The 24159-nt window shown below is 36.1% G+C and overlaps 3 protein-coding genes across 13 annotated transcripts; 1 reads left to right on the top strand and 2 right to left on the bottom strand.

The window, feature by feature from the left end:
- The first annotated feature begins 5244 nt into the window (after window positions 1-5244).
- Window positions 5245-8808, top strand: LOC130995790 (phosphate transporter PHO1 homolog 3-like). Its single transcript, XM_057921212.1, has 12 exons — window positions 5245-5853; window positions 5935-6283; window positions 6377-6497; window positions 6577-6706; window positions 6807-6927; window positions 7010-7268; window positions 7363-7467; window positions 7568-7612; window positions 7698-7847; window positions 7917-8195; window positions 8279-8415; window positions 8511-8808. Exons 1-12 carry the CDS (start codon window positions 5271-5273, stop codon window positions 8608-8610), a joined length of 2379 nt encoding a protein of 792 aa, XP_057777195.1. The 5' UTR covers window positions 5245-5270; the 3' UTR covers window positions 8611-8808.
- Window positions 8484-15477, bottom strand: LOC130994031 (uncharacterized). Its single transcript, XM_057919069.1, has 3 exons — window positions 15343-15477; window positions 11795-13285; window positions 8484-8579 (listed from the first exon to the last, which is right to left on the bottom strand). The coding sequence occupies exons 1-2, from the start codon at window positions 15475-15477 to the stop codon at window positions 12695-12697; spliced, it is 726 nt and encodes a 241-aa protein (XP_057775052.1). The 3' UTR covers window positions 8484-8579; window positions 11795-12694.
- A 2551-nt stretch (window positions 15478-18028) lies between these two features.
- On the bottom strand, window positions 18029-23921 carry LOC130995787 (phosphate transporter PHO1 homolog 10-like). Of its 11 annotated transcripts, none has more exons than XM_057921199.1 (15): window positions 23551-23921; window positions 22055-22625; window positions 21588-21653; window positions 21178-21481; window positions 21040-21088; window positions 20823-20894; window positions 20551-20680; window positions 20279-20399; window positions 19880-20138; window positions 19695-19799; window positions 19563-19607; window positions 19326-19475; window positions 18879-19157; window positions 18668-18804; window positions 18029-18285 (listed from the first exon to the last, which is right to left on the bottom strand). In XM_057921199.1, the coding sequence occupies exons 2-15, from the start codon at window positions 22611-22613 to the stop codon at window positions 18159-18161; spliced, it is 2403 nt and encodes an 800-aa protein (XP_057777182.1). In that variant the 5' UTR covers window positions 22614-22625; window positions 23551-23921; the 3' UTR covers window positions 18029-18158. The 11 variants fall into 11 exon arrangements, with proteins under 11 accessions (XP_057777182.1, XP_057777185.1, XP_057777184.1 ...); XM_057921202.1 differs by lacking the exon at window positions 21040-21088 and adding an exon at window positions 20960-20975; XM_057921201.1 differs by having other exon boundaries at window positions 22055-22621.
- Window positions 23922-24159: the final 238 nt, after the last annotated feature.

Here is a 24159-nt window from a genome sequence, read left to right as displayed (position 1 = left end):
AATTAATTATAAAATATTTAATATGCATATCAAATTAAAGACCACGATATGAGCTTTAATTTGATATATTTTATGTAAAAATTTGATTTAAAATGTACAAATTAAATTTGTTTAAATTTTATAAATTTCTCTCCCCTCTCTCATCTTTTTGAAAAAAAAATGTATTTTATTCTTTTTTATTAGTATTTTTTTAAAAACTTTTTTTTGCTTTTCATAATATCAAATTTTATAATTGTAAATTATTTTTTATTTTTTAATAGTATGATAATTGAATTAGTATTAATTTTTATATAAATATAAAAATAAAAAATATTTTCCCATGCATTGCACGGGATGCAAATGCTAGTATTATATTAAGGATCACGCAATATGAAATTTTCAATTGGATTTTTTTTTCACTTCATCCTATAAAGGGACGTCATTCTCCTGGCAAAAAGAGTCCATCTCAATAAATTTTCACAAAAATTTGGGTACATCCGGTTGTATCATATAATCGAGTTGCACCCTAACCCACATCTTGATCCGAATTCTCATTCTCTAGCTCAAATCGTGTAAATGACACTATTTAGTTATACAAATAACACGGCCTATAATTGACACTATTCAGTTATACAAATGACACTGACTATAATTGACATTATTCGGTTATACAGATAACACTATGATATTTTAAAATATTATAGTGTCATTTGTATAACCAAATAGTGTCAATTTTAGGCAGTGTTATTTGTATAACAGAATAGTATCATTTACATGTTTAGTGTCATTTGTATAACTGAATAGTGTTAATTATACATAGTGTCATTTACAATGTTATAGTGTCATTTACACAGTTCGAATCAGGATGCGAGTTCTAGTCAAAATGCGGATCAAAATATAATCTGATTGTACGGTACAACCGATTGTACCTAAGACCAGCTCATAAATTTCACCCTAAACCCAATACCCTTTTCCCAACCCCAAACGGTGCAAGCCTTATGTCCTTTGCCTTTTATTTTGTATTAATATGTAAAAATACTCGTATTTGATAGTGCATATTTTATAAAAATATGTAAAAATTTATTCTAATTAAAGTGAAAAAATATATTTTTAGATGTTGATGATTTGGCTTGATTTTTATGAAAATTTCTATACATTTCTTATACAAGTGTAAGAAAAATAAATAACCACAACATAATTATTGCATATTGTACTGACCCATCAATTCTCATTAGAGTCTGTATTAAATTGAAACCTTTATTTTAATTTTTAAATTTAAATAATGTATCAGATGCTTTACTATACGTCGGTCGAACTAAGATAATAATTGAAAATAAATTAACAATTTGATTTTCCGCAATTAAATTTCATTTCCCAGCCGAGGTATTTTGAGGCGGCTACCTCGTGATTGAAGTACCATGAAATTAATAATGCATTGGCCCTAAGTATTGAAATCTTCATAATTCGAAAAAAAGTGGATTCAATGTCTCAATTAATGGCTTACAAGTAGGGTATCGCTGTTTGCATTGGTGTAGATTGGTACTAAATTCAAACTAAATTATAAAGCAAAATTTTATAATTTTAATAAATTAAATAAAATTTTATTAGTATCAAAATCAAATCAAATCAAATCACATATTTGTATTGATTCGGTTTAATCTGATTAAAAATGTCGGAACGCATGAAGATCTATTATAAAACATGAATTAAATGAGTTGATGTGCCTCTAACACTAAGATGACAATAGTATCACTTAAAGATGCAAAATATTACTCCATCCGTCCCAAACGAAATGTCCTATTTCTTTTCGGCACGTAGATTAAGAAATGTGTATAAAGTAGATAAAGTATGTTGGTGGAATTATTTAAATATTAAGTATAGAGAGAGTGTATTGCCAAAAAATGAAACAGGAAACAAGACATTTCGTTTGGGACGGAGAGATTATCTAGCAAAAAATCAAGAAGTAAGGGCAACGACTTGTAACTTACTCAAGGATGGACGAATGACGAGAATGAGTGAATCAGGCTAGGATTTAAGATTTTAATTCTAGGTTTCTAAGTATACATCGTCAGATGATTTGTAGAAATAATAATAATAATAATAATAATAATAATAATAATAATAATAATAATAATAATAATAATAATAATAATAATAATAATAATAATAAGGCTCGCGCTTTGGTTTGATTTATAAAAGTACAAAATATGTGAGATTTTGTCTTACAAGTGTAATTATAATTGAAACATTATAATTTAATCAATTTAAGTAGAAATTATACATTTTTATGAAAGTGGGCTTCCTGCATAAGTATGTACTTAAAATTTTTCCCTTTTACTTTTCTGCTATATATGCTGAAAAAATTCAGCGTGGAATTTCATTTCTAGCTACTCTGACTGTGTCTACTGTCTACCTAGGGTGATTCTATTGATAGCCCCAATTTTCTCTTTCTGTCTAAAATATGTAAGAATTTAAAAATTTTCCCATTTACTTTTCTGCTATATATGCTGAATTTTTCTTATAAGAAAAGCATAAAATATGTAAGATTTTGTCTTACAAGTGTCACTATAATTGAATTAAGTAGAAATTGTACGTTTTTATGAAAATAAGTATGTTTTTAAAAAAATTTCCTTTTACTTTTCTGCTATATATGCTGAATTATTCAGCGTGGAATCTCATTTCTACCTACAGTGTCTGGGTCTTTCTAATATCCACAAAGACCACCTGAATTTGAAAATTCTTCATCTAAATATTTTATTTAACTAATTTCAAAAAATATATATATATTTTTTATTTAATTTTCTCCTCTTATATATAATGAAAGGTTCTATTAAAAAATTAAATATTTTATAAAATTATAAAATATTGAACAAATTAATAATTTGATGGACAGACGTTATTGTTGAAAATCACGTCACTCCAGGATTCGAACCCCAAACCAAAATATTTGTTCATAAAAATTATTGACCCATTAATCAAAATTATTGATAGGTTGAATATTTTGCAATTTTACAAAATATTTAACTTCTCAATGAAATCTAACCCTATATATATATATATATATATATATATATATATATATATATAGGGGCGCGCTCCAGTGAGACCCTCTATTTTTCGTGTAACATGAGTACAATGAATAGCACATATAATACTAATGAACAAAATGTTTATCTAATGAACAAGATGTATATACTGATGAAAAATAAAATTTAAAAATTTCGTAATGAATAAGACATATAAACTGATGAATAGGGCCGTATATACTGATGAACAATGCACTATATACTGATGAATAACAAAATTTAAAATATTCTGCTCCCTCCAGGATTCGAACCCTGCGAAAAAAAAATCACCCTCCAGATACAATATCAGTAATAGGATTGATAAAATAAACGCACCAGATGGTGCCCTAGATCTCACTAAAATTAGGGGGTCTCATTGGAGCGGCCCCCTATATATAGATGGAGAAAATCAAATGAGAATGGACAAATGTGTTGAGAATGAAGAATGATTGCATAAGTCAATATATATGTTACATAAGATGATTGTAATTTGCATAAGCTGCTTGTAATGACTACATAACGAAGTTCAATTAATTAGATAAAATTTTCGCTCCCTACAGGATTCGAACCTAGGCAAAAAAAAATTATGCAGCATTATACTACAGCTTATGTAACACTATATACTGATTTATGCACTCATTTTCAGTTCTCACGAAAGATAACATTCTCAGTATAACTCATCCCTATATAGATATATATACATATATAGGAGCGAGCTAAAATAAAAATACCTATTAAAATATAAAATAGGAACCATTTTTAGTCATTGGATCTTCAAGATCTATGATTGATTCATCACCTTGTTAGATGAATTTATGGTCCTGAGTTTGAATCTCATAGGTAACGAAAATTTTATTTTTCGCAATTCATACATTTACACAACGAATTTATACAAGTTCTACATAGATATCATACATTTTAGCTGGTTCGCAATTTATATTTTAAGAGCTGTTTTTATCCTAACCCCCATCCCCATATATATATATATATATATATATATATATATATATAGGGGAGGGCTACAGTGAAAACACTTCTTAAAATATAAATATAAACGTTTTTTAATGTATGAATTTTATCCAACATGGTTACGAATTGTGAAAAATAATTTTTTGTTACATTTGGGATTCGAACCCAAGACCACGAATTTATCCAACAGGGTTACGAATCAACCGTAGATCTTGATGATCTAAGGGCTGAAAATTGTTTATATTTTATATTTTAAGAAGTGTTTTTATTTTAGCCCTCCTCTATATATATATATATATATATATATATATATATATATATATATAGAGGTTCAAATGAGAACCGGGATTTAAAATGAGAATGGAGAACCATCCCCAATCCTTGGATTATGAATATCAACAGTAGATGCATCATTTTGATGAATGGATACTCCATTTGGGTTCGAATCCTGAAGGGAGCGAAATTTTTAATTTTTGTCATTTTTTTCGAATGCATTTAATTGTATAGCGAATGCGGTAACTTTACACTCCAGGGCAGTGTTATCAATTCTCATTTTAAATTACGATTTTCACTATAATCAACCCTTATAGGGGTGAGCTAAAATAAGAACACTTTTAACTGTATAAAATAGAAACAAATCATGTCCATTAGATCTTGGTTGATCTTGTGGCTTGAAATTTGCTTAATCAGAACATAATTCGTAACAAAAGAACTTCAAATTCGTGCATATAATATAATTCGTAATAAAAGTACTTTCAATTCGTAATAAAAAAAATGTATGAATTGCAACGGAAACAGTTACAAATTTCGGATCTCCATATAATTTGATATGAGCCATTAATTTACTATGATCTAATGAACGGGATTTATACTATTTTATACATTTAAAAGTATTTTCATGATAGTCCACCTTTATATATAACATAAAATATGTAAGATTTTGTCTTACAAATGTCATTGTAATTGAAATATTAGGGATAATTTAATCAATTTAAGTAGAAATTATACATTTTTATGAAAGTGGGCTTCCTGCATAAGTATGTATTTTAAGTTTTTCCCTTTTACTTTTCTGCTATATATGTTGAATTTTTCAGCATGGAATCTCCTTTTTACCTAATGTGTGTCTATCTAATATCCACTGAGACCACCTGAATTTGAATATTCTTAATCTCAATATTTAATTTAACTTTCTCCTATGTATATATATCCTCCATTGTCTAGCTAAGTAAATCTGTCACGCCCCAAAACAAAAAAACCATGAAGTATGGTAAAGAATTTGCTTCACAAATGGTGCCAGAATGGCAAGAAGCCTATACAGATTATAAATTCTTGAAAAGTCTTGTAAAAGAAATCCAAGTTTTCAAGCAAATAAACAGACCGGCCAAGCTGGCCGATCCTAGGCGAAGCAACACTCTGTACAGAGCCTTCAGTGGGCTAACACAGAGGGTGAACTCTCCAAGAGCTCATCAGGCTGCTGCAGCTGACATAGAACATCAACCCATTCTCGTGCAGCACGTGAGCCGAGATGGCGAGGAGCGATCAGAGACGATGTTTCTGATGGCTGCAGACGACGGAGGGCAACATGAACTCGTCTATTTCAAGAGGCTGGATGCTGAATTCAATAAGGTGTTGAAGTTCTATAGGTTGAAAGTTGATGAGGTGATGAAGGAGGCTGCTGTGTTGAACAAGCAAATGGAGGCGTTGATCGCCTTTCGTGTGAAGGTGGAGCGCCCAGAAGGCTGGACTAATAGTGTGGAGGAGACCACTCAGCTTGCCTCAGATACTGCAGCTTCTCGAGATGCTTTGCTTGCCAACACTCCATCTGCAATGAAAGCAAGCAGTTAGTTTTGTGCTAATTCTTATGCGTGTGTGGTTTGATGTGAGAGCTGAGTAGTAATGATTGCGTGTTTTGATGATGCAGGAAGGATTCCACTGGCTGTTATAGATGAAGAAAGTTCAACATTGAGCAGCCAAGAATCAGAGGCCGATAGGAAACAAGGAAATGTTGAGATGAAGGCAGTGAATGCAAGGATTCAAGAACTGAAGCAGAATGAGATCAAAGCCAAGAGGCCAGCGCCTTTGGAGATTCTTAAACGTGTGACGTTTAACACGAGTCATGAAACACCTCGTTCGACAATCAAAGAATTCCTCAAGCTTCCTAACCAGGCAGATTTGAAGTTCACGAAGGATAATTTGAAGAAAGCAGAAGATCAGCTTAAGAGGGCTTTTGTTGGATTTTATCAGAAGCTGAGGCTTCTCAAAAGCTACAGGTATATAGAAATTCTAGCTAAATTTAATTATTTATTTCTTAGGATTATTATCTTTTGTGATGTATTTACATACTGTTTGTGTAATTGCAACAGTTTTCTCAATATTATGGCATTCTCAAAGATCATGAAGAAATATGATAAGGTTGCTTCAAGAAATGCATCAAAATCTTACATGAAAATGGTTGATAATTCCTATCTGGGCAGCTCTGATGAGGTAGAAATCATTCAAAAATTCGTTTGTTGTGTAAAGATGTCAAAATTGCAACTGGAATAAGCTTATTATGTTAGTATAGGTGAGCAAGCTGATGGAAAGGGTAGAAGCCATGTTCATCAAGCATTTCTCCAACTCTAACCGCAGCAAAGGAATGAACATCTTGAGGCCTAAGAGAAAAAGGGAAACACATAGAATCACATTCTCCATGGGTAAAAGACAATCTACGTTTATGTCTGCAGCTCAATTTTTAGTGAAAAGAATCATGGGATGTTTGTTCCTAACATGCAAGAAAATGTCTGTGACCTGCAGGATTTCTGTTTGGCTGCACCACTGCTCTTATAATAGCACTAATTCTGATCATTCGAGCGCGTCATATACTTGACAAACAGGGGAGAGTGCTATACATGGAGACCATGTTTCCGCTCTACAGGTAAAAAAAAAAGCCCTTGTCCATCTCTCCATTTCTTGAAATTTAAACAAACATTTAACTAACTTGAATCAACTTTTGTCAGTTTATTCGGGTTCATCGTTCTTCACATGATGATGTATGCTGCAAACGTATACTTCTGGAGGCGGTATCGAGTGAATTACTCCTTCATATTTGGATTTAAGGAAGGAACAGAACTAGGATACAGAGAGGTTCTGCTTCTTGGATTCAGTTTGAGTGTGTTGGCTCTAGCTAGTGTTCTTGCTAATCTTGACATGGAAATGGATCCAATCACAGCAGACTACAAACCCATTACAGAGCTCCTTCCTCTTGGATTAGTAGCGGTAATTATATTAATGATAAGCTTTTTAAATCCAAGTCATGTTGTGAAATATGCATATGTTGAAGATCAAATTTTTCATTCGTATTTTTGTGCAGCTTGTGATTGTGATTATTCTGTGCCCTTTCAATATCTTGTACCGTTCGAGTCGCTATTTTCTGCTCGTCTGCATCTTCCACTGCCTCTTAGCTCCTCTCTATAAGGTGAAAAAACATTTCATAAACATGAAATTTTGTGTTTGATTAAACCAAGTCACACACTATTCTTATTTCTTACATACATATATGTGTCTATTTCTTGAAGGTTACACTGCCAGATTTCTTCCTCGCAGACCAGCTAACAAGCCAGGTTCGACCTCCATTCTCTCTCTCTCTCTCTCTCAAGAATCTGTATGCTAGAGAGGGAAATAAGTGTGGTAGAAATGTTGTTGCAGGTTCAAGCTTTAAGGAGTCTAGAGTTCTACATTTGCTACTACGGTTGGGGAGACTACAAACACAGGCGAAACAACTGCAAATCCAACGACGTTTTCAACACTTTTTCCTTCATCATCGCTGGACTGCCATACATGTGGCGCCTCCTGCAGGTGCTTAATAAAATCTCAAAGCACAATAGTTGATGATGCAGCAGCAAAACTCATATTGATTTCGTGCAGTGTCTGCGTCGCGTCTACGATGAGAGAGACCCTCACCAAGGCTACAACGGCTTGAAATATCTATTGACAATCATTGCAGTGTGCGCAAGAACAGCCTACACCCTCAACGAAGGCCCTGCCTGGAAGATCATAGCTTGGATCACCTCAATCATCGCGATGATCCTCAGCACGTATTGGGACATCGTTGTAGATTGGGGGCTGTTTCAACGCAAGTCCAAGAACAGATGGTTGAGAGACAAGCTGCTTGTCCCACACAAAAGTGTCTACTTTGTAGCCATTGTAAGAAGATGAGTTTTTCCAGAGAGAGAAGCAGATTTTTGGTGCTATGAATTTGACAGTTAAGGTTGTCTGTTTCCCTGCAGATTTTGAATGCGTTGCTGAGATTAGCATGGATGCAGACCGTGATGAGATTCACCATTTTCTCACTGCATAGACAGATGATGGCTGCGCTCGTGGCTTCTCTAGAAATCCTTCGTCGCGGTTTGTGGAACTTCTTCAGGTGATTAATGCCTGATGCCAAAGTTGTCATCTCGGTCTTCAGAAAAAATATTTGGTAGCTCGAGTTAGATGTAATGGAATCTGTTTGATGTGCAGGCTGGAGAACGAACATCTCAACAACGTTGGCAAATTCCGAGCTTTCAAATCAGTGCCATTACCTTTCAACTACAATGAAGATGAAGATAAAGATGAGTAGAAATGCAGCTGCACAGATTTGTGAAGAGGATAAGAATAAAACTGAACATTATAAATTGTAGTCATTTTCTTTGATCTTTTCCGCATTTCCAAACTATATTGTGATTTCTTTTTAAATAGGGGTAATTGCCTGTAAATCCCTAACGTTTACACGGAATTGGTTTTTGCACCTTTTTTTATTTTTCTTCTTTTAAATACCTAACCTTTAGTTTTTGTCTCAAATTTATCCGGCGACCGGTTTTTTCTTACGTCGGCGCCGGAAATGCCACTGTGGCAGTCGGAATCGACGAGGTGGCAGCCGGAATTCTCCACTTGGCTCATTTTTTACATGTGGCAAAAAAATCTTTAAAAAAATGAAATAAAAAATACATGTGGAAATAAAAATTAAAAAAAAAGAAAAAAAAAAAGGAAAATCAACCCCCTTCCCCCCAATCGTCATTTCCCTCACCCCAAACCCTAACTCTCCCTCTCCCCACCCAGCGCCGCCCCCTGCCACCTCCACCACCGCCGGCGCCGCCACCCGCAGCCACCACCACCAACGTTCTACCGCCTGGAGCAACGGAAGAAGCTCCAGATCTCGATCAAGCTCCACCCGCCGCCGTCCTTCGCCTGATCCATCTCCAGATCAAGAAGCTCCCCCACCCACCGCCGCTCCCTCCCCTTTTCCCACCCTCCGCTGCAGCCCAACGTTGCCCCATCTCCCAACTTCTCTACTACAGATGGAGGCGCTCACCCATGGATCGATCAATTTCACGGATCTAGAATTTAATCAGCGATTCAATTTCAGGTGCGATCCGTTGGATCTAGTAGGGTTGAAGGCATGAGAGGCGGCTGTGAGTGGTGGTGGTGGTGGTTGGGAAGGCTGACGAAATTTGTGTTTGCTGCGAATTTGATGACAGAATTGGTGTTTGCTGCGAATTTGATGACAGAATTTGGTGGTGGTGGTGGAAAGGGCTGACGAAATTTGGTGGTGGTGGTGGTTCGTTGTTCACGCTTGCGAGCAGGCAAGCCGGTTCAGTCTGAGGCGGTGGTGGATTACTTCTGCACGGTGGAGGAGGCGAGGAGGTTAGTAGGGGGACGGGCTTGAGAGATGAATTTTCCATTGAAGGGACGGGATTACTTTTTAATGATGCAGACGCCGGTGGTGGTGGTGGCGGCGGCGGGTTGGGGGATGGAAGAGGGCGGCGAAGGGACGGCGCCGGTGGTGCTGGCAGGGGAGGCGGCTGTGAGTTGGGGGAAGAGGGATAAGGGTTTGAGGAAGATGATGATGATTTGGAAATTTTTTAATTTTATTTTTTTGCCACATGTAAAAATTATGTTTAGGTGTCAATTCCGGCTGCCACCTCGTCGATTCCGACTGCCACAGTGGCATTTCCGGCGCCGGCGTAAGAAAAATCCGGTCGCCGGACAAATTTGAGACAAAAACTAAAGGTTAGGTATTTAAAAGAAGAAAAATAAAAAAAGGTGCAAAAACCAATTCCGTGTAAACGTTAGGGATTTACAGGCAATTACCCCTTTTAAATAATATTAAATGGTTTACTTCCCTGCATCAGATCACTTGGAATTATTTCCCTGCATCATTCAAGATTTTACTGTCTTAGCATATTGAAAATCCACCTTGACTTGGTAAACATTATATTGTCCTGTCAAGGGCGTTTAGCTTGATGAATGGTCCACCCAACTTTGGAGTGATAAATAATTGTCCGCTGGAATGATTAGAGTAGAGTCGAATTATCCATCACGGGACAAATTTGGCAAACCAAATACTTGATTAAGTTGAATTATTTTATCAATTATGCCCTTATTACTCAAAGCAAACGCCGCCTCAATATATTAGTTTAGACAACCCTCTTCCCTTAAAAAGCCTTTTAAGAGGAAGATAAGCTCAATTCTTAAATGTATCACATGATCAAGGATATCTTCCACAAAGTCTGCTACTTCATTTTAATTGCAATGCAAAAGGAAAATAGGAATGTTGTTGTATCAACACCTACACATTAATGCAGTACTAGGTATCAACATCTACACATAAATGTTAATTGCAATCTTCCACAAAGTGTGATGTTGTATCAACATCAGGTCATCTACACATAAATGTAAGTAGAAAAATAAGTAGTTCAAGAAACTAAGAGGTGTTTGGCTGAGCTTATAAGCTTTTTAAAAAGCTTATAAGTTGTTTTGAAGTTTATAAGTTCTTTAAAAGTGTTTGACAAAATAAGCTTCTAAACAACTTATAAACTCTAAAAATAAGCTCCAAAAACTTAGAAACTCCCTAAAAAATAAGTTATTCTATCCCAACTTAATTTTTCATAATCTTGTATACAACAATTATTTTACAAATATTATTCAACTATAATTTGTTATTTTCATTATATACCATTCATATCTTTTCGATTTTCTCTCTCTAACAAATATTTTCTCTCTCTAGCAAAATAATATCTTTCTAGCTTATAAGTTCTATTATTCAAACACTTTAACAACTTATAAGCTCTTGAAAAACTATAAGTTCTTAAAAATAAGCTTAGCCAAACACGTTCTAAAGACGTTGAAGGGACACGGTACCTCCTTTTGGGATATAAAACTCTCCTATGGATATCCGTCTCCAAAGGGTAACGAAGTAAACATCAAAATTTTCCTCTGTTCATTTATAACACAGGAGGTCCCAGATTATGCAAAATCACATCTAGTTGAAGATGAGTCGGAAACTAAAAGAACACCACATCATGCTTTGTCCAATGTATCTCTAGAAGCTTAACAGAAGAAAACACCATAATCATGACCTCAACTTGAGTGTTTGCATGAACATAATGAACCATGATAATGGCCAAAAATTAGTGTCTACAAAAACAGATCATGTAAGAACGTAAAGCCAGAAATAGATTCAAATGAAGAACCTAGACATACAGAATCAGTGAAGGAGACTACTTTTCACCTGCATCATAAATTATCCTTGATTTCTTTGACACATTCCTAATTGTAAATAGTAAATACATCAGAATTCACATATTGAAAAGTCTTTTTGCATAATATTCAATGGTGTTCAGCATTATCAACATTCAACAATTCTTCAGATTCAAAAAACAGACCCATTCTTAACTTCACATCTGCCAAACTTTATTACAGTATGACTATGAACAATCACAGCAAAGACCATAACGACAAAGATAAAGATTGTCAAAGAATACCTCGCAGTTCGCTTGTATTTCCCTGCAGCATTCAAGATCTCACTATGAAGTAGCTGTTCCTCAAAATCACATGCATTGACATGACGAGAATCTGCCTACCAAGAGACGACTCTTCCTACCAAGAGACAGGAAAATAGAGTAGAAAGCTCAACAGAGTCAACACCACATGATACAAGGAAGAAAATTAGATATGTGAAAGACACATTCTTTGATAACTGAATACTCGTCTGACTTTAGATCGCTCTGTCCTTCTTGCTCTTGCAGTGATCCAAAAATTTCTTATATGCAGAAAAGTAAGCAATTCAAGAACTAGAAATCTAGAAGGAACACGGTATCTCCTTTACGGATTATAAAAGCATGAACCCCTTATGGAAGTGCCTGTGGATATTCCGTCTAAAGGGAATAGAACTTGTAAATTTCCAAACTTATCCAAGAAACCTTTGCTATTGAGAAGCTCAGACAAGAGTTCTACAACTCCAAAATCCTCATGGATATAAAGTATAATAGTATTCCACATTCATCTCCAGCCAAGCAACTCTCAAACATACATATCAATTCGTTTTAGGCTTCCAAGCTCCTTGTCTATGCAGAGAGGCAACATATCAATTTAGCAAGGCAGCACATAATAAACTATATAAACAGACTGTAAACATCTTCAAAATAAATTGATCCCACGAGTTAAACAACAGTGATGCAATATGCACTGATAAATTTTACTTTCAATGCCCAATGTAATTAATTCATCAAAAGCCCATTCTTGTAGGGGTCGGCTCAATATCCTATCTCATTATTCAAATAAATATATATATATATATATATATATATATATTCTGAATCCTGACAAAATTCAGCAACCAAATAAACGAAGAAGATCAATCACCAAAGTCCCACCAAAATCAATCAAGATTGCTTCTTTGAATCATTACCACCCAAAGCTTCCTTCTTCTCCGATTCTTGGCGGCCGCCGACGGCGACGCCGACTCCTTCACCACTCAACTTTTCCTTCTCCTCCTCCAACTGCTTGACCGCCTCCTCCTCGAGAGACTTCTCCGCCTGCAAAATCGGAGCATAGTAATCGGAATGCGCCTCCATGCACTTCTTTAAAAATGTAGTCGCCTGAAAACACATTTGCACTACATCATCTTCCTTCTTCTCTGCTTCCTCGATACACTTCTCCCACTCCACAAATGTCTCTTTACATCCACCCCCTTTCATAAATAAGCAAAACCCACATTCACCCTCTTCATCGCCGTCGTTCATCGGTTCTTCCGCGTCTTTCTCGAAAACGGCCTCCTTTTCATGAATTCCGGCAGTCTTTATGTCTGTTGGTGGATCGGGGGTTTCCTGGATTGGGGTTCTTGGTTCCGAGCTCTGCCGTTGCTGAGTCGATTCGGGTCGGTAGGGTTTAGTGGAGTTTGAGGGAGACATGGAAGAACTGGCGGCGCTGGCGGCCGGACAGGAGGTGGGGTTCGCTTGTGTGAAGGCGTGGTGTTAAAAGCTAAAACCTCTTGTTAAACCCCTACCCTTTTCAATACCCTCTCCTTCCAAAAAAAAAAAATCTCATATCATTGTGAATCTCATGTCATGCATTTTAATAAAATTATTTTAACTAAAATAAAAGTCTAATCTATAGAAATAGTGTTAGTATAATTTTTATAAAATTATTATAATTAGAACAAGACAATGTTTGATTAGTACATCATAATATATCAAGATAGATAAGGGAGGATATACTTCAAAGGTAATATGAGTTTGATATTATGAAAAGTGTGTTCGGTATGTGAGTTACAAACATGTTGTAGTTGTTTGGTAGCCTTTGTCAAAACAAGGCTGAAATTACTTTTATGATCCCGAAAATATTTTTAAAAGACAACCACGACCTTAGGATGAAGAAGGAACTGGATTCACGGCAATTGATTTGAAGCATGAGCTCTACGCAACAAGGTGAGCCATCCCTTCCAGGCTTAACTACCGAATTCTATAATTTAAGGCTTAACTGGTACTTCTGAATTGAATATATTCAAAATTTGTCGACTATGACATACGTGAATATGTTTTATGTTAAGCTAGAATTATTAATTCTCAAATTGCGGCATCCTTTTGCCTCCATTAGGACTTGAAAGAGCTCGAATCACGAAAATATTGTGAGACTATTGTGTTATAAGGTATTGTAACAGGTAGTAACGAAATTGATAGCGGGAGGGTCAACAAAACAGACAAAACTCGTCATAGTTGGTCTTCAAAAGAAGAGGGGATCCCTGGTGTCCCTGAAAGAGCTCGTGGTGCAATGCTGGAAAGTGGGCAATGGGTTTAGGGTGGGATATCTCTACAAACTTGAAGATACCATGAGAAAGGAGTTTCCAGATACGGACCTCAAAGGAATTCCTTTCGTGCTACGATAAACTCGAAATCAAGACATTTGACCTCATACATTAATTACTTTATCGTTAAGCAAACGCACACCATATGTTATATCTTTGGCTTTCGGCGTGTATTGATTAAAAAAATCAAAATTAGTTTTAAATTCCCTTATTCTCAAATCTCGATTCTCTCTCTCTCTCTCTCTCAACATAACCCATCTTCTTCTTGGTAGAGGTGGTGTTCTAGTGACGATTCTCACCGAATCTGTGAGGAAGAAGAAAATATTTTGTTGAGAAAGAGAGAGTTGAGATTTGAGAGTGGGAGATAATAATAATAATAATAATAATAATAATAATAATAATAATAATAATAATAATAATAATAATAATAATAATAATAATAATAATAATAATAATAATAATAATAATAATAATAATAATGTTTAGATTGTCACTTTAGTTTCAATTTGCCACGTCAATGTTACGTCAGTTTTAATTTAGAAAAAAATTTACTTCATGATAAATTTAAAACAATGTAAAAGTTCGTCTATTATTTGTCACTTTTTAAAGTTTACGTTAAAATCAAAATTTGTTCAAAGTTAATATAATTATACGTTAATAACCCTTTCATTTTTATCGGCACATCTAACAACATGAAAGTAGTGAGATAGTATCTGAAAGCACCATAAAAATATGGATCTGAAAGTGACATAAATATGAGATGGTATCTTGATGAATAAATAAGGTAATCTTGAAAAATCTGGTAAATGAGATTGTACTATTCGTACATCTTCTATATCGTTACTTAGAGCATCAACATTGGTCTTACTTGATAGCCTACTTGATAGGAGGGGACCACAATGAGTAAGGAGGCCACATTGAGACTAGAGATGGCAGTGGATCTTGGACCCGGTCCAGATCCGTGGATCCAGATCCGTTTTTTAGGGTCTGGATCTGAATATTTTGGACCCGACGGATCTGGATCCGGATCTGGATCTCAATTCTTAAAACGGATCTGGATCTGGATCTGAAAATTTCAGATCCGGATCCGACCCAGATCCGGCCCGTGGATCCATTTTATTTAATATATATATTTTATATTTTATATTTATTTTATTAATAATATTAAATATATCAAAAATTATAAATAATACACTAGAATTAGAACTAACCCTAAATTTCTCCTACATTGAGCGGCGCCTCCCTCTTCCCAAATCCCATCTCTGATTTCTCCATCCGGCGCCAACTCCAGACTCCAGCCCTCTCCACCGTCTTGCGCCACTGTCCGGAGCCAAATCCCATCTCACCACCGATAATTCCCATCTCTTCCGACTCTTTTTTCAGCCAACTTTGCCGCCATCTTCTGGCGCCAACTCCACCGTCCGACGTCTGCCTCCTTCCAGCGTTCGACGTCTGCCTCCCTCCACCGTCCGGCGTTCAGAACACTCCACCAGATGTTTATATTTATGTCAAATTTGTTAGATTTGAATTTTTATGACTGATTTTGATTTTGATTCAGTCCATTATGTCGAATTTGTTAGATTTATGTCCATTATTTTCCAAAACATGCATCTGACTTGTTAGATTTAGATGTTCAGAATATGATTTGTTAGATTTATGTCCATTATTTGATTATGACTTGGTGTTAATTGCATCTAATTGAAAATATGCATCTGATTTTGATTCTGATTATTGTTTATGACTGAAATTGCTTGGAGTTAATTGCATCTGACTTGGAGTTAATCTGGATTATGGTTTTGACTTGGATTTACTCGAAAATAGTAGATCCATGGATCTGGACCCGCGGACCCGCGGATCTGACGGATCTGGATCTGGATCCAAAATTTTCAGATCCGTGGATTTGGATCCGGATCTGGATCTGATAGATTAAAACGGATCTGGATCTGGTATTGACGAGATCCGGTCCAGATCCGGCCCATTGCCATCCCTAATTGAGACTACTTGATAGCCTACTTGATTTTTTTAGTTTTGATTTTTCTATTTTTCATTTAAATTTAATTGCATAAATTTAAATAACACAATTTACTTCAAATTTAAATTGCATTAATTTTGAAATCCTAAAAATTACATAAAACTTAATGAAATAAAAATAAATCCTAAAAATAACTATTCCGGCCCTAGAGATCCGAAACATGCCCAAACATTCTCCATCAAATCATGTTGGATTATAGCATGCATCTACCTATCTCGGATAATAGTATCTCTTTGCACATATTCCTCGAAGGAAACCGGGGTTACTCGATCACTCTCCGTAGAGTTACTGCTAGACGTCCTGTGTCCTGCGTCGTCATCTCTCTAATTGGTAGCTCATTCACCTTCGTGCTCCACAATCATGTTGTGGAGAATGATGCAACACATCATGATGTCCTTGAGGTGCTCCACATACCAATTACGCGCCGGACTTCGAATGATTCCCCACCTAGCTTGAAGGACTCCAAAGGCACGTTCGACATCCTTCCGTGCTAATTCTTGCATCTTCTTGAACCTCGCCTCTTTTGGATTGATCGCCATCGGTGGACTCTTGATGAAGCAACGCCACTCCGGATATATGTCGTCGCACAAGTAGTAGCCCATCTGGTAGTAGCGCCGGTTGACCTCAAAGATCACGGGCGCCGCCGTTCCATCCAACACGTCTGCGAAGAGAGGCGATTGGTTGAGAACGTTGATGTCGTTGTTCGAACCAGTGACACCGAAGAAGGCATATCAAATCCACAGATCGTGGGATGCAACGGCCTCCAGAACAAGGTTGGCTCTCCTTGATCACCGCGTGTATATGCGTTGTGTCACGCCTTTAGGCAATTCTTCCACCCCCAATGCATACAATCAAGACTCCCGAGCATTCCGAGAAATCCGTGTCGCGCCTCGTGCATCTGAGTAAGGTGTGTTATGTCCTCCGACGTTGGACGGCGCAGATAATGGACTCCGAAAGCCCGGATGACAGCCTTGCAGAACTTCTTGAGGCATAGACGCCCGGTCGAGTCAGCGACTTTGAGATACTCGTCGAAAGTATCCGCATTGACACCGGTGGCTAATTGGTGGATAGCCGCCGTGCATTTCTGCAAAGGAGAGAGAGTCCCGACCTATTGCATCAGTGGTCATCTGGAAGTAAGTATATTCACCTTGAATAGCCTCGACGATGCGCAAGAACATCTCCTTCTGCATTCGAAAATAACGTTAAAAAAATGTAGGCCCGTACGTCGGATTGTCGTTGAAGTAGTCTTCCATAAGATGTAAATGGGCCTCCTCACGATCACGGTGGACGTAAGACCGGGGACGTTTAACACGTCCTGGCTCCGGCGCCAGTTGAGTGTAGATTTGAACAAGCAATTGTTTCTACAACTCTATCTCATCTATGATCGCTTGAGCTACACCGTCGGATGAATCAGACGAAGAATCGTGATGGGGTTCCGCCATTTTTTGAAGAAAAAAGAAAAAAATATTGAAAGAGAAATTTGAGGAACTTGAAGGAGTAGAATTGTTGTTGTGTGAATGAAGGAGTTAGGGGCATTTATAGATAGGAAAAAAAAAAAAACAATAAATTTTCAAACGGCTAAAATAGTCGTTGGCTATTAAAAAAAAAGGAAATTGAAAATCGACTACTAACCGTTTGAATTAAAATCATTTTTTTTTAATTAAGCGCATGTAAAACACGCGCCTGAAATAGAGGTGAACGGGTGATACTCGACGTCTCGAGTAGCCCTCGAGTAACCAAGGCCTGCATCGCCCTACTTGAGTAGAGCGATGCCAATGCTCTTACAAACTTTGATAAAACTCAATCGCTCATAGATATACGTAACTTACAAAATGATATGTTTGAAAAATATATGTATGATAACACTTTGAATAGATGTACTGTATTAAACAAGTGCATTTTATTAGAAAACTCTTTCAGGAGGAACTCATCATATTCTGGTTATACAACAATCTAAACCGCAGAAAAAAAAGAAAAGGAAGAGGTGTTCAAAATTCTTTGTAGGTAAACTCTATTCGTCTTTTTCATCTCTTTCGTTGCCATCATTATCATCCTTGTCTTCATAGTAAGTAAAAGGGAGTGGCACTGACTTGAATGCTCGGAATTTCCCTACATTATTCAAGTGCTCATTCTCCAACCTGAAAAATTCAAACTAAACTTCCTTTAACATATGAAAAAACTACCAAAATACTACGTAGATTTAGTGCTCGTTTGGTTCAAGTAGAGGAATGGAAAGGGAATGGAATCAAATAAAGGAGTGGAATGGTAACAATAACCATTACTTTTATTGAGTGTTTGGTTAAACAATGGAAATGAATCATTAGTAAGAGATTCCCTTTCTTTTGTTTCCCATCTATTTTGAGGGGTAACAAATTGGGTGATTGGGTCAAGTAATGGTAATGGTTAACTCATTACTCAATCCAAACAACAAGTATTTGATTAAATTAATTGAATTCCTTTCCAACCTCTAAAAACACCCAATCAAACGTGGGCTTATTGTACATGGAGAGGCTAAATTACCTGAAGAAGTTCCACAACCCGCGTCGAAGAATTTCTAGGCAAGAAAATATTGTCGACACTGTCTTCCCATGTAGCGAATGCACATCTAGAATCAAGACAAGTTGCAGCCAAGCAAATCTGAGAAGAATATCCAAAACCTGTGATAGAATCAAAAAGATGTGAATCAAAAGGTATAAGAAACATAGGAAAAGAAACACATTTTCGTGTTTACCATAGCCACGAAGTAGACGTTTTTATGTGGGACTATGAGTTTATCTCTCAGGAACAGGTTCTTCGACCGCCTCTGCAGAAGCCCCCAGTCGACAACAATATCCCAGTATGTGTTGGCTATAGCAGCAACTGCCGAGCTCAACAAGGCCAACACTTTCCATGCTATTTTCTTTCTGAATTCAAACGCTGTCCTAATTACAACAGCAACAATCGTCGTGAAATACCTCAGACCATTGTATCCATGAACAGAATCTCTCTCTTCAAACAACCTCCGCACACACTGCAATGATGGATAAATGAAGCCTCAGTTCTACTTCGCCATGTGCATTAATTGGAACAAAAGAAAGGAAACTGAGTTAATCATAAGCAACGACCGTTGTTCAATCACACATTCAAAAAGGGTATTATGGAAAAGAAACCTAGATAAAGAGAAAACAGAGCTCTGAACCTGAAGAAAGCGAAACCAATATGGTACAACTGCAAGGACAAAATAGAAAACATTATAGACTTCATTGTTGCTGCATCTTTTCAACCTCCGAGTTAATTGTCTACCACCGTAGAAACATATGTAATACTCAAAGTTCCTTATAGCCTGTACCTGCGGTTAAACAGATCACAAAAACTGCTCACAGAGATACCTACGGAATAGAAATTACAACCATCGAATATCAGTAAAACATGAAACCTGGCTAGTGAGTTGGTCTGCCAAGAAAAAGTCGGGGAGTGTAACCTACAAATAAATGGATTACCAAATCAGCAACTAACTGAAAACTATAAAGCTATGCGCATTGACAGAACCTGTCCGTGTTGAGCTCACCTTATAAAGAGGAGCACAAACACAACGAAACACACACTTTATCAGGTAGAAACGACTTGAACGATACATGAAATTGAAGGGGCAAAATGTAATTGCTAGAACAACCTAAACAGAAGCAGATAATTAGAACACACATGGAGTAGCACAACAAACTTTAGTATATAATATAAATTTTCATTTCTCACAATGATTAAGCCCAATGGGAGAAGTTCAATATATGTTTCGTAATGTTGAGTTTCTGAGTCCATCTTTATGTGCATGTGTACTAGGAAAGTAGCAAGAGCCATCACGCCAAGAACACTGCTAAGTAGAAACACTTCTCGGTAGCCTAACTCCGTCCCCTGCCTAAACCCAAATATGAACGGATAGTTGATTTTGTAACGCCTCCAAAAATACATGTTTGCAGCATATACAAGCATGTGGAGCACTGTAAACGTAAAGAAGCTGCAATAAGTTTAAATCGGGCATCAGTATCATAGTAAGGAAGCAGGTAGAAAAAGCTAAACTGCAGACTGAATTTAGTTTCATTAAGATCATAAGAGTAGACAATGATGAATTTATGCTTGTGGTATATTTATACCCACCCGTAGAGAGGGAAGATAATTTCTATGTATAAGGTTGCACTCTTTATCTGCATCAGTTTTCTATCTTCGATAAGTAGAATAACAGCAACTATCAGGGCGACTGTACAACCAGAAAAGAAACCTGGAACCACAAATAATTAGAAGATAAATACAGCAACGGGCTTCATAGATAGACAAGATACAGCAATGGGCTTCATAGATAGACATGCATAATACTTCTAGCTTTCAGCTGCATAATAATTTCAAAGTCCAACGTTGGTTGATTAACTTACCGGAACAAAAAGTTATCCGATGCCTCTCTATCTTCCGAATAGGCCTAAGTAGTTTCATTCCTTCCTGACGGTTGGAGTTCAAGAAATTCTTAATGAAGACTGCCTCAACTCTTTCCATGAGATTTGTGACCTGGGATTATAGGAGCAACACTTTAAAAAATCATCACTAGTTTCACAAGAAGCGGAATATATCTGTTATAATGTCTAAATATGTAAAATAAATTATTGGACTTTCTGAAAAGAATGAAGAACAAGCTAAAAAGCAGACACACCTCATCAGAGCTTCCAATATAAGAGTCATCCACGATTTTCATGTATGATCTTGCAACAAACCTTGACGTTATCTGCATGGAAGCAATAAGTAACTAGAACGCTACAGATACTCAAGGACCCAGAAAGCCACGGATACCTTGCCCGCCTCTCTTCTGTTTAAAATAGAAGATTGCACCACCATAACATAGAAAGGATATAGATCAGCAGTTATGTAACCTTATCATATTTCTTGAGAATCTTCGAAAAGGCGCACATGTTCATGAAACTGCTTGTTCATTCAACAAATACATCATAAGAGAAACAGAAATTTTTAGAAGGAAAAAAATAATACTGTCTTTGAACATCAAAATCTACCTGTAATGCTTTAGAAGACAAAGCTTTTGATAAAACTCAATAAATGCAATCTTCAATCTTTCTTCGACTTCCTTCAGTTCTTCCTTGTTGTAACTCAGACCTTTTTCTCTGGTGTCAGTGAAGACTCCTCTAATAGTCGACATTGGACTATCGTATGTATTGGAAATCTTTATGCGATCAAGAATTTCTAAATTAGACGTTTCATATTCATCTGTGATTTCCCCATTTGTTGAATTATTTCTATGAAGGACATCAACCACAGGATGACTATCAGAGTGCCGCTCTTGAAAACTCAAGTCCACACCTATCATAGATTATAGTACTTTATTTAAAAAAACTAAAGAAAAATATCAAGGTATTCAATCAAAAACTGAGCAAATTAGGTGTAAAGATCAGAACTGCATCACCACCAGAAGAGCCAGGCTGTTGCTGACTTCTACAACTCATTTCAACTCCCGCCTTCCTATCCACTTGCCCTGCATATATAAACTGAAATGCATCATTATAGAATGATATTTACCGTAAAGAATAAAAGTGAACAAATTAACCACATGATAAAGGACTGATTAGAAACAATAGGCTTCCCTAGAAATGTCAGAATGATGGTGCATAACAAGTCAATATATTTACTATTTCACATTACACATGAGAAGTAGCATGATTTCTAGAATGCAAACACTTAATGAAGATATCGTCTATGCGTAGTTATTAGATTAGCCTAATCACCTGACTATTTTTATCAATCGATTTTATTTTGTTCATACAACTAAAGCAGCTGAAGCAAAAAGTGGTGTATAACTAAGATCAAGTGACCACAAAGAAATAGGGAGATGAATACTGAAAGTGATTCATCTATTTCGCTGGTTGTATCACCGACCAAAAATCTCAGCTTTTCCTGGAGGTATAATCTTTGATGGCTCCAAATTGTTGATCTCCGTAGAAACGGACTTCAGTGAAACCAATCCATGAGAGCTAGGATTCGTTACTTTGATCCTTAGCGCAACCAATGTCTCCATTTGTTTCTTTAGTAAAGCAGCTTCCCTGATCATTTCTTCCACCTTATCCTTATAAAAGTTGTTCGTCATGTTGAGCTCATCATCGAGTTTTTTGAAAAAAATTCTCTCATTACCTTCTCCTTCTGTAGGTGACACAATCAATCTGGTGTTATACAACTTTCTGGAATTCTCTTGATGCACAGTATGAACAACTATTACTTGGTTCTCAATATCATCATGGTTGTCGATATTGCTTTCATGTAGACTCGAACTGTTGAAGTTCTTGAGTGATAATCTTTTCGAAGAAGCTCTTGCTAGATTTGGATTGTTCTGCCTAAAACTGCGAATCCCATGTAATATGTGTTTGAGTCCGTTGTAGTCGACATATGCCTCTGTCCACTCCGACACCTTTTGTTTCTTGAATTCTTTCCCAAATTTCATAGTTGCATCTATCTTCAAAACAGAGATACTTTTAATTAGTTACACTTTGTCCATTATAGCTGCACCAATGCTAAATCATGGTCGACTACATTAGTAAGCAAGTAAATCGATTTTGCACAAGCAATTAGATTATCAAGGAACGTGGAACCATAAAAATGTACTATGTGAAATGTAGAATACTTGCTCATACATTATGCATATACTTTCTAGAAGCTTCAGAATAATCTACCTGAAGAATGATTTAGTCAGTGCAAAAAGAGAAGGTTTTCAACTAATCACAAAATAAATTCAATAACACAATTGATCAGTTCATTTAGTAATTTAGAACGATAAAGATAACATCTATAACAATCTTATGCTCCTATATATACCTGCATGCCTTAAACTAACACCCATATTTGGCCAAAACATATTTTATTTTACATGACTGGAGAATTCTACTAAAATATCTAGGACTTTTAATTAAAGACACTACAAGTAAAAGAGAAAAAAAATCAATAAACCTTCATCACCACTTGACAACCCATATCAAGTCTATATTTTCAGTTGCTAAAATCAAATTCAACTCCAACAATCTATATAGAAGAACAAAAATGATGAGAAAATATGTGTCAAACTTTAAGATGGTGCATCACCTTCATATACACTGGTCGAGAACATATATACCATCTATTGAGTCTATTTCGATTTATTTATCCACATTACACACATACTCACAGTATATGTAATTACTGTAACTACCTGCAACTGACATTGCATAATAGGTACAACACATGAGAAAAACCACTAATTATATCAAATAATCTAAAAACCTAAGCAACAATCAATCGCAAAATAATCAAAATTCCCCAGATAACAATCAGCATTGCCGCCAAAAACACAATATACATCGAGAGAGAAGTTAATAAGCCAACACGAAAACAAAATAATGAAATACCTTAAAATTGATTGTTCAATGGAGAGACGTGGAGAGATTTGGGCGTGTTTCCCGGTGAACAATGCATGTCGAAGGATCAGCAGCAGAGAGATCACCGCGATGCTATGAATTGTTGCGTGTTGCTTTATGGTGGATTGGGAAGCATGGGATGAATGGCGATTCGATTGTTAAATGTTATAATACCGATCTTCCCACCATTTGCTAACACGTATCGCTTCAGTGGTCAGCAGTGGCGCCACTACTTTAGGCTAACAGACAAAATGCATTTTTAGAGGATGAAGCTTTTATCTCCAGAGCTTCGTAAATTGTACAGGCCCTGCCTAATCTCATCTTCATCACTTTCGTTTTTTTTAGATGAATTCTTTCGTTTTCTATATCATTCAATCTTTAAATATTGCTTTAATTAATTTGGACTAAATGTAACATCTATTTATTTTATATATGAAAAACACAATTTTTTTATTAAAAAAAAATCCGTCAAGTTAATGGTATTCTTACAATTGTAATACCAACTGAGGGTAATGTATTAAATATTAAAAAGGTTGAGGAAAGAAATGAAATTACAAGAGAGAATAAATAGGAGATCAAAGAAAAATGAGAGAGAAAAAA

This window comes from Salvia miltiorrhiza, chromosome 7 (assembly GCF_028751815.1).
Source record: "Salvia miltiorrhiza cultivar Shanhuang (shh) chromosome 7, IMPLAD_Smil_shh, whole genome shotgun sequence".
Lineage (NCBI taxonomy): Eukaryota > Viridiplantae > Streptophyta > Magnoliopsida > Lamiales > Lamiaceae > Salvia > Salvia miltiorrhiza.
Note: the sequence above shows the minus strand (reverse complement) of the source record. Positions and strands in the feature narration are given on the sequence as shown.